This window comes from Micropterus dolomieu, linkage group LG09 (genome assembly GCF_021292245.1).
Source record: "Micropterus dolomieu isolate WLL.071019.BEF.003 ecotype Adirondacks linkage group LG09, ASM2129224v1, whole genome shotgun sequence".
NCBI lineage: Eukaryota > Metazoa > Chordata > Actinopteri > Centrarchiformes > Centrarchidae > Micropterus > Micropterus dolomieu.
In genome coordinates this window covers 25467773-25478198 of record NC_060158.1, presented here as the reverse complement: position 1 = coordinate 25478198, position 10426 = coordinate 25467773, and the positions used below count along the sequence as shown (strand labels likewise).

The window sequence follows — 10426 nt, the reverse complement described above, 5'->3', positions numbered from 1 at the left end:
TTTGCTGAGGCCAGGGATGTAAAACATTTAAGTTTAGGTCTTAGAACAGACATAGCTATTTAGCAAGTTTATAGCCATAGAAAACACAATGTAGCATCCAAGCATAAATTATAGACACTAGTTCTGTATAACTGTGTAGATTATCCAAATAACATGAAATAAAGTCACTAATAAAAAGCCCATTTTGTAAAAAAAAAAAAAGTATAATATTTATAGGATCTTCGAATCTAAATCTCACTGACTTCAGACAGCCTGCTGTGCATTTCATTAGCATAAGCTTTATAGTCTCAGAATGACCAGTACTTTATGCTAACAGACAGGGCTTTTCGAATACGTCGACGTATTTATGTATGAGCTCAGTTTAAAGCGCATTAGACCTACAATAATGGCTCTACTTGGGTATAAACAATGTTGTTATTAGATAGTCCACACAGTCCGGATCCAGTTTTCACGCAGGAGTCCACTCCGGGTTTTTATTTTCTCGCGACAGGTCGGTAAGATGGCTGTGTCTCGCGGAGCCTCGTGCTGGTTTGGTTGATTTCTAGCTCGCGCTCTCGTTCTGTAACAGAAGCCCCCCCTCCAACACACACACACACGCACACATTCACTTGTGTCGGTGAAATTTATTTCCCTGGCTCTGTATTTATATATTTTTTCTTTCACAAACTTTCCCCTCTCTGTTTTAACTTTAAACGGAGTCGCGGTGGATTACCGGATATCGGTCCGGGCGGAGGGCAAAGGGGGGAATGAACCGGGACGACGGGTACGTTGTTATAAATATAATTGTATTTATATTCAATGGTTATTCGGAGTTTGATTGTGAGTGAGTCGCCGTGCTGAGAGAGAGAGGTAGAGAAAGAGTGGGGGAGAGAGAGAGGGATATCATGGCCGCTCAGGTCGCCAGCGTCGCCACTCTCAACACTAGCCCGCCATCCGAACTCAAAAAGCCGGATCGGGACCCACAGGAGGAGTCGGTACCGGGAGAGAAACAGCATGAAAATAAGGAACCGGGACCTGACGGCGGATCTCCTGGCCAGAAGGAGCTGCAGGACGGGGCCGATGCTGGAAATGCTGGGGGAGGAGGGGATCCTGACATGAAGAACGGCAACGGGAATTTGCCCAGGGTAAATAATAGCAGTAATCAGAATGATACAGGCGGGCCCGAAGGGAATAACCATCCCGGCATGGGACACCACCACCCGGGCCCCTTTCCTCCACCTCCTTACGGTTACAACCAGCACTACAGCCGGGCCCCTTTTCATCAACATGGCGGACAACAAAGCCCTGGCATGGCAGCTGCATCGGGGCCGGGCATGATGGACCCTTACCCCCCTAATTCACACGAGCACGGCTACCCCAACCATTATAACAACTACAGCCCGTTCCAGAACAGGACTTCTTATCAGGGCCAAGGATACGGGGCCATGAATTCCCCGCGTAACAACCAGCCTCCGGCGGCTGGGGGGCAGCCAGGCAAGCAACAGCCAGCAGGAGGAACCACAGCTATGGCTGCCTCTTACAATAATCAGAGGTATAACATGGGAACCCAACAACCTACGTCTACGCCAACTTTAAATCAGCTCTTGACATCCCCCAGCTCTGCCAGGAGCTACCCGAATTACCCTCAAGGAGACTATAACAATCAGGAAGGGGCCAATAAGGGACCAGGAGATATGGGCAGCAGTCAGTATGGTGGGGTCCATCCGGGTTGGCAACAAAGGACCCACCATCCGCCTCCCATGAGCCCGGGAAACACTGGACAGCCTCCAAACAGAAATCAGGTAAACTTCACTTACTGCACTGAGACAGCTGACTGAGTTAAAGTCACCCAGTATCTCAGAAAAGCCACTGTAGAGTTGCATATTGCATTGGACCAGCCATTGTCTATGTAGCAAGAGCTCTAAAATGGCTGCCTCTCTCTTTCTCCCAACACCACCCCCTGCAATAGTCTTTAGACAGAGAAAGAAGCCGCATATTCTGTTAGAAACAACTTTCTGGGTTGTGGGTGTTAGTGCGTTTCCCTGCTGGGTACAGGGCAAGAGTTTCACTAAGTAGAGCAAGAGTTTGTCAGGAGAAAGTGTGTGTGTGTGTGTGTGTGTGTGCGTGCAGAGGGAAATAGGGTGATATTTCTTCGCAGTGCTTCTTCAGCCTCATCGTACATCTAAGTGCTGAAACCACTGTTATTTCTGTGCGAATCGGCGAAATCGCGTCCTTTTTTTTTTAGTGTTGTGCTCCCAACGGCGCTATCAAAGTTGTGTCAATGGCTGTCAAGGCAATCAACAAGATGCAAATGACAGCGAAAGCCGTTAAACAGCATTTGCATAATCATTAAGAAAAAGACCCCTCTTGTCAGTGAAAAAGCCGCTGCACAGTGAAGTGATGTATCTCGCAGTCCAGCGAATGGCAACTATTACATCCGCTAAGTGTTTACTCGGATCAAAGTGTGATTGTGACCGCGATTGATTCATCCAGACGGAGGGTTTCATTCATTGTGGCTCGGTTCGAATCCGCTCGCTTCGTCCTGCGCGTCTCCTCCATGTGCCGCCTTTGTAAACACGGCCCCGCTGGTTGGAGTTGGCAAAGTGCAGATTGCCTTTGCTTTGGGATTTGAATTATGGAGGTAAAATCCTGCTGTCAGAGCCAGGAGACAGTTGGTCTTAGGTTGACATGCGAGCCGAGATCTGATTGGCTCCCCATCCCTCTGCTCTCGGCCATTTATAATTGCATCTAATGGAAGGCTGCAGAAAAACAGCCCCCTCTGCCCGGCTATGTGTTCTTCCACCATGTCAAGACAACATAGTCCCGGTGTTTTTTCGCTGTTTTTATTCATTTCGAACGTTATTGTATGCATTTGTGTAGTTTTAAAAATATATTTTATATTTTTGTATATATAAATATATATGACTGTTCTCCCGCATCAGCATACAAATACACTAGAAAAACCAATAATAATTTCAGAATAATAACTTACTCATTGGTTGCATTTACTGAGAGCATTTGGTATAGTTCCTCCGCTGCAGTAATTTGCATGATGACTACTCATGTGGATGTACCACTGTTTTTATTTGTTTCATTAAAGCTTAAGCTGGCTTGTGCTGAGTCACATCTCTTCTGTCATTTTTAGCTGTTGACCTCAGGCATGCATGCATGCATGCGTGTGTGTGTGTGTGTGTGTGTGTGTGTGTGTGTGTGTGTGTTTGTATGTGTATATTATTTTTATTTTTTGCTGATGTGTACACTCTGTGCACTGCTTGTTCAAGTTGGCTGACTCTGGTACAGCAGATAGAGTAGGTGTGGCCATGTAGTCCCATTGTACGACTGTGTTTTCCACTGTTTCCAGATCAGGAGTTGAGGAAACTTGTGTGCCAGAGCGGTGTCATGGCCACGTGAGAGAGTTGGGACCGGCTGCAGTTGTGTTTACAAGCAACCAAGGTGTCAGCCAGGTGTCACAGCGCTTTATTTTTTTTCTCATCAGGTTTACAATAGCCTAATTTACTTCCCACATGCAGAGAGTGTATCCATGTCAACAGTGCCTAACTACATCTCTCTCTCCAGTGACAACAGCCTCATGTGTAGTGCTTTTACTCTACAGTTGGAGTATGTAGCTCTACCTTTTAGAGTAAAGAAATATTTGTATCATTTAAACACGTGTGAAGGATCTCTCAATTGTATACCTGTCAGAAATTGGGCATGTGGTCTCATTTTTTTGGTCTAAGGGGGAGTCACTTTGACTCCTCCGAATGACAGTATGCATTCTCTCCAAATATTCAAATAATGAGCTTTCCCCTTTATCAGGAGATGTTGCATCACTATTCTGACCAAAGGCGTGCTGTATGTGTGTTGGTATATTGGTTTATTTCAACAAGAAGGTAGGCGTACTGTGTTTTACTCCTTTTATTTCCAGCAAAGAGGTGGTCATTAAGCACAGACTGTTCATCTGGAAGTGATGGCACCACTTGTTGCCTGAAACTTTAAAGGTGCAAGCTTTTCACACACATTTGTTGACGCTTCTCTGCATCAAAACAAGCCAAACTGTGGGCACTTACAGCTGCACTTCGCACAGTCATAACTCTGTCTGAATGTCAGCAAAAAGGGTTGGGGTCAAAATGTTTAACTCAAATGTCCAGATATTCTGCGACCTGACATCAGCAGATGTAGACGGCATGGTCATATTGACTAACCGGGTTGATCTGTGATTCTTAACAAAACTGTACTAAAGGTACTAGTCAGTCCTTATTTTTTCCTGTAGTGCAGCTTGCTGCTGTTTAGAAGAGAGTTTGGATTTCCCTTTATTTATTTAATTTTGGTACTTGTGTGCAGAGAGGGGTCCATACCTAAAGGCCAGCTTAAAATTTTGCCAGACAAGGTGAATGGACAGCACCCTAGTTAGTGTGGATGTGGTGCTTTTCTCAGTTGAAGCTCCTTTTTGAACACCAAGACGAGCACATCTTTACAGTCAAGTGTGCATTCAAACTTAAAACATGTATTTTCATGCTCTGGTTGGGCTGGTTCTTTTGTTGTTCTTTTCAGTTAAGTCAGTATTAAAAATCTTGCACTTATTTGCGGCCATGTCTTTAGTGAGACTACCGAGGTGACCATGTGGGTTATGGTCTTATTATTGACTTTGCATTTAGTGAATAGCATGATATGTAATTTAGGGATGCACCAAATGTTTGGCCACTGAATTTAATCGGCCAAAAATGGCAAAAAAAAGAAGCACTTTCGGTGTTTGGCCTAATACGTCTAAAGACCGAATAAATTTCACTGAACAATTACGTTGACATTTCGAGAGTGTGGAAGCATTTCTGTGTCTGAGAAAGACGCAAAAATCAGCGTTCGCAGACACTGGTCTTTTGAATTGTCTCCTAGCACATTCACTCTGTCCGTGGCTGACTTCTTAGAAAAGGCAACAAACGGTCTGAATGCTTTGAGTGTTTCTGTCACTCGTCTGTGAGAAGGCAATTAAGCTAGCCGCACCTAAATTTGGAGTGCACATGTATTAAAGCCTTTTTGGTAAATCTACTGAAACGGACCAGTGCGAGCTGACAGGCAGGTTAGAGACTTTATCCTGTCAGTTTCTCTCTTTACAAAGACAAGTGTTGCAGAGAGTCCTACCTGAAGAGAGGCTGTGAAGTCTTCATGTTACGCCGTACGAGAACCACATACAAAATTATTTATCAAATTGGGTCAGACATGAATTTAGAGCGAGGATACACATGTGACAACGTCCGGTTTTCAAAATAAGGTGCCTATATAGTATGGAAATAAGATTAATTAAATGAAATTCACAGAAAGTATAAACACATGTAATTTACTTTACCAGACCCTCTCGGGCCTTGGACCCACCCCCCATAGTCTCTCCAAATCCTTTGGGAAACACTGAGTGAAAAGCACATTTTGACTATTTAATTTATGCAATGGTAAAAAAAGAAAAGGCAAAATAAATGGAAAAAATGTGAAAAACTTTGTTCGGTATTCAGGAAAGTTTTTCACTATATTATCTAAATGTCTCTGAATTAATGGGTGTAGTCGTGCTTCTTGTAGGTGACAGATTGTGTTAGTGACAGCACTGAATTACAATTAAAGGTGAAAACGGGGTTGTGATTAGAATAGTTTTCTAGTAAGATTTATTTGTGTTCATATCAACTATATTGTCATCCCAGCGCCCTGAACCCCTCTTGATTGCTAGATAGCCGTCCATGCAGGTTTTTTATGTGGGCTTAAGTGCTGTCAGAGCAGTTCTTTGCTAAGGAAGCTCAGCCTCACTCTTATTGTGCGAGTGGAAGAAGAGTGTCTGGGAAGGTAATTGAACATTTTGGTTGTTAAGCATACTTAAAGGTAGCAGAAGCTGTATTTTTGCAGAATGCTAACGGGTTGTGGCCAACTCTCATTAGGAAGAAGTAGAATAACTTTTGCAGGAGTTTTATTTTGTCTAGGTGTCAGTGGTGCAGGTTTAGAGAGCGCACACCTTTTTTAATGGATCTAATCCCTGGAGGCGAGACTGCTCAGATGGGCAAATGGACAGAAAGAAGAAGTGAATAGTTTCCATTTATGGAGCATAAACTGTTGTTAAATCACGGTGTGGATATGTCGCATGAGGCCGTGTGCGAGCACATTATGTCCAGTCAGAGAACTTATGTGTTTGATGTTTGACTGCAGAGATGGATGGGGTAGCCAATATACTTAAGTTCAGGTGGAGAGTTTTTTTCCCTGCTGAAGAGCTGGCCATGATAAGTTCTGTTGGCTGTATTTGAGCAATTTATGAAATACTTAAGCTCTCTATTCATTAACAGAGGCAAGATTGGCCTTTTAATTTGCTGATATATCGCCGGTAGTGATTGGATGGATGATTTTAAATTTTTTTTATGGGGCCACTCACCTGCCTTGGGCCACTGCTGAAGATGAATTAATGTGTTAACTGAGTGGTGTTAACTGAGTGGTAAGTTAGATGGCTGCTAATATGTGCTTTTATTATGCCTTCCACATAAAACAAATGAAGTGGGTTGTAGTGTGGTTGTTTTGGATGCTGTAACACCAGGTGTTTCCCTCTGCCTAGCACATGGGAGAGAGCCGTCGGGGATGCCCCCTCAGCTCTGCAAGACTGACTTCCCAAATTGAGTTTGAATTAAACCATAATCGAAGACACTTTGTAAATATTTCTGTGAGAAAGTCCCACAGTTGAAAACATAATGAAAAATGCCAAACCAAGGGTGTTAAATTGACTGCCGCTAATAGACGAACAGCTCTGCTGCTGATGTACAAGGGAAGCCCCACTGCAAATTGGAAAATAGCATACAAATAAACAGTTTCATGGCAGCTTTACTGTGTCAAAAACTCTCACAAGAAGTAAAGATGTAATGTATTTAATATTTAACAGAGCACATGGCTTGCCTCTGTATTGCTATTCAAAAGTAAAACTGATAAAGATATTACACCAGAAGTCAAAGTCAAATCTCAAGACTCCTGCATAGCTATACCTATTGAATTCAAAGCATGATTATTATCAGCATTGATTAGTTGTTCGGTATGTGATCGTTTTACTTGGGCTATTGCAATGCAATATGAAAAAAAACAGACAATGAAATCATTCCTTAATAACTTTATAGTTATTTAGTATTGCTATAAATAGTTATAGACTAACGTTACTTAAGTTAACAGGAAAATATCGCTTACATTATTAGGCATGCAATAATAGCTGTAACTTATTTTTCAGTAACCTCTCAAATCCAGTGTAATGGCAACGGAATAATGTTACGTGGCAAACAATAAACCTGTAACCTGCCTAGAGCTGCCGTTTAATATCAAACGTGGCAGTGGAACGTGGATGATTACGTTACCCGACCATTTTTATAGTCGTGGCAAAGCCAGCATGCCAACAAGTCTGGCAGTTAGCAAACAAACACTCGCTCATCTTTTCAAAATATTCTGCCACAGCCAATCTAATCAAGTTATCCTCCCTTAGCTACAAAGCTATTAGCAAGCTAGAGTTAAATAGCTGATGCTGAGCTAGTTTAAACAAGTTTGCTAATCGTTCAGGTGACTCACCTATCCTACCTACCACCTAAAGTCTGATGTGATGTGGTCGAGCTGTACAGTCTGTCACCACGCACCACATTCATTCCATTTGAAATGATACAACATTTAGAATTCAGAGCTGAATCTATTAGTTAATTATTCAATGAGTCGATTGACAGAAAATTAACTGGCAGCTATTTTAATCATCGTTTCAGTTATTTTTCAAGCATAAATGTCAAACTTACGCTGGCTTTAGCTTCTTAAATATGCAGATTTGATGCTTGTCCTTCTCACATGTGATACTAAACTCAATGTCTGTAGGTTTTGAACTGTTGGTTGGACCATACAAAGACATAAGGTGTCACTTTTGAGTCTGGGAACTTGGAATGGGATGTAATGTTTTTGCTATTTGCTGAAATTCTGTGGACCAGACAATGAGCAAAAATGGAGCTGTAGATTAATTATCAAAATAATCATTATTTGCGGCCCTAGTTTAAGATGAAATTAGTAATAGAAGTTCAGAGCTAAAATGATTAGCTGATTAGTTGCTTGACAGAAAATGAATCAACAACTATTTCGATAATCAAACAATTGTTCTGACTTTAGTTATAAATTGTATACCACTGAGAATCTTTATCAGACAAATCGAGCAATTCGAAGACATCACCTGAGAAATTGTTAACATGCACATTTCATTATTTTATCTTGATTGGCTTAACAGTTAATTGAATCACTTCAGTGAGTAGTTAAAATGATTGTTAGTTGCAACTCTAACTGGCACTTTTTGTATTTGAAATGATATACAATCCCTAGAAAGTCATGTACTGTTCTTTGACAGCTGGCCCTACAACTTCTGAACTGCTCCTATTCAGTAAACACAACGCACGTTCAGAAGGCGTACGGAGCAACTTCCAGCTACTGTTTAGACGCTGTGTTGTGGGGGTTGGTGCCGCGGAGAAGAGGAAGCCCGAGCATTCAAAAAGGAAGTTCACTCTCTGCTTTTTAGTCTGCACTGCTGAGTAATGATTCTCCACAGGCCACATGGACAGCATGCTGCCTCCCGGCAACTGTGTGTGTGTGCGTGTGTGACTGGATGGGATGGTGTGTGCATATAAGGGAGAAACGTGTCAGTGATACCCAGGGGAGGGGTGGGGGGGTGGGGTGTGGGTGTTTTTTGTGAATGATCTCCGTCTGCCCCTGACAGCTGTGTGTATTTGTGTATAAAGTGCGGCAGTTACTTGGTGTGTGTGTGTGTGTGTGTGTGTGTGTGTGTGTGTGTGTGTGAGTGTTTGCCGCTGCCTCAGGATCCTCTCTGGCCAGCTCTTACTCCACGTGTCACTAGCCATCCGTAGTTCTTCAGATTTTTTCATCCCTCTGACAGCCACAGCCAGTGTTGCATTTTTCCTTCCAATCTTTTTCTAGAGTGAACTGTTGTTTTTAGCGCTGCAACAAATTATTTTCATCGCTGATTAAGCTGTTGAACATTATCTCGATGAAACAATTAGTAGTTTGGTGAAAAATGGCAATCAGTGTGTCCTAAAGCCCGAGATGATGTCCTCAAATGTCTTGTTTTGTCCACAACCCAAAGATATTCAGTTTACCGACACGGGTGCAAAGAAAATATTCACATTTAAGCTGGAATGAGATAATTTTGACTTTCTTTCCTTTAAAAAATTGCTCTAATCGATTAATTGTTGCAGCACTATGTGTTTGTTCCTCGGTAGCATCATCCATAATAATAATTATCCCTGTGAAGTTTTGATACAGGGCACAAGAAGGTATGAAGCCAGCTACTATGCATATGCTTATAGACTTGACTTCCAGGTTTATTGACTTCCACAAGCTATAGAAAGTTATCTAGCCAATATTTGGTGATACCGTTGAAGCCTTCAGTTTAATGACTCAAAAAGTGAAATTACGCTGCTGATATTGAAATTGATTCGTTTGAATAATTGTGTGCGCATTGAAAATGCACTAAGAAAAAAAGTTCCTCCATGGACAAATGTCAAAGTTGGGTTGTTGCACCGGGGCACGCTGGAATGTAAAGGTAATTCATTTCTTTTGACATTTACCTTCTAAAATGCTCCGGATTAGCATAGTAATATCGTTCTCCGAGCCTGTGTGAGACTACAGACTTCATTTAAATGACGTATGGTGTGTGTTTTTATGGAATAAAGTGGTTAACCTTTTAAATTGGTGCAGTTGATGATGCTAGAAGGTAGAGAATGATGCTTTCTCCCAGCTCTCACACAGCACTCACCTTTGCTCTCTGCAGTGGAAAAAAAGCGCCCGGCTCATATATGAAGCGGCACAACGGAACATAAGCCTATGTGCCTATTTTGGATTGTGCCCGCCAGTCATAGCGTTACTTTCTGTGTGCACCGTTTCAGCCTTTTTGAGGCTAATAAAGCTGTGCAGTGCACTAAGGGCAAGCTAGACCTGGTAAATACCTGATGCAGACTGAACTTATCTTGAGCTTGAATGGTGGATCAATACCCAAATCTTGAATCCAGTGCAAGCCTCGTGTTCTAGATCTTCATACCATTAGAATAGGAAAGCAGTAACTGACTAGCCAATTCACTCTTTGCTAAGCTACGCCCCGAATAAGCAGCTGGCCAATCACAGCGCAGTATAGGTCCGACACTTTCATGGCTGTGCTCCATTGACTCGTATGCAAAAGCTTTTTTTTGCTGTATTTTTCCAAGATGTGGTCAAACGCTGTTCCTGGGGCATTTGTAATAATTATAATATAATAATTACTCTACCCAGAAAGGCTGAAATGTTAGTTAGCTAACGCTAGCTAACTTACTACTGAATGTAGCGTTATAAAGCCCTGCTGTTCTGCTTTTTAATGATTGTAATAGTGAATATAGACCTGCCCAGCTGTGCAGGAACAGTATTGATCATTAAT

General features: G+C 42.2%; 1 protein-coding gene across 2 annotated transcripts in view; it reads left to right on the top strand.

Moving 5' to 3' along the window:
• Positions 1–539: 539 nt before the first annotated feature.
• The window catches only part of arid1ab (AT rich interactive domain 1Ab (SWI-like)), a 53866-nt gene continuing 43979 nt past the window's right edge, over positions 540–10426 (top strand). For both annotated transcript variants that reach the window (XM_046058183.1, XM_046058182.1), the window contains exon 1: positions 540–1781. In XM_046058183.1, the coding sequence (XP_045914139.1) occupies positions 885–1781 (897 nt within the window). In that variant the 5' untranslated portion in view covers positions 540–884. The remainder of the gene's footprint in view (positions 1782–10426) is intronic.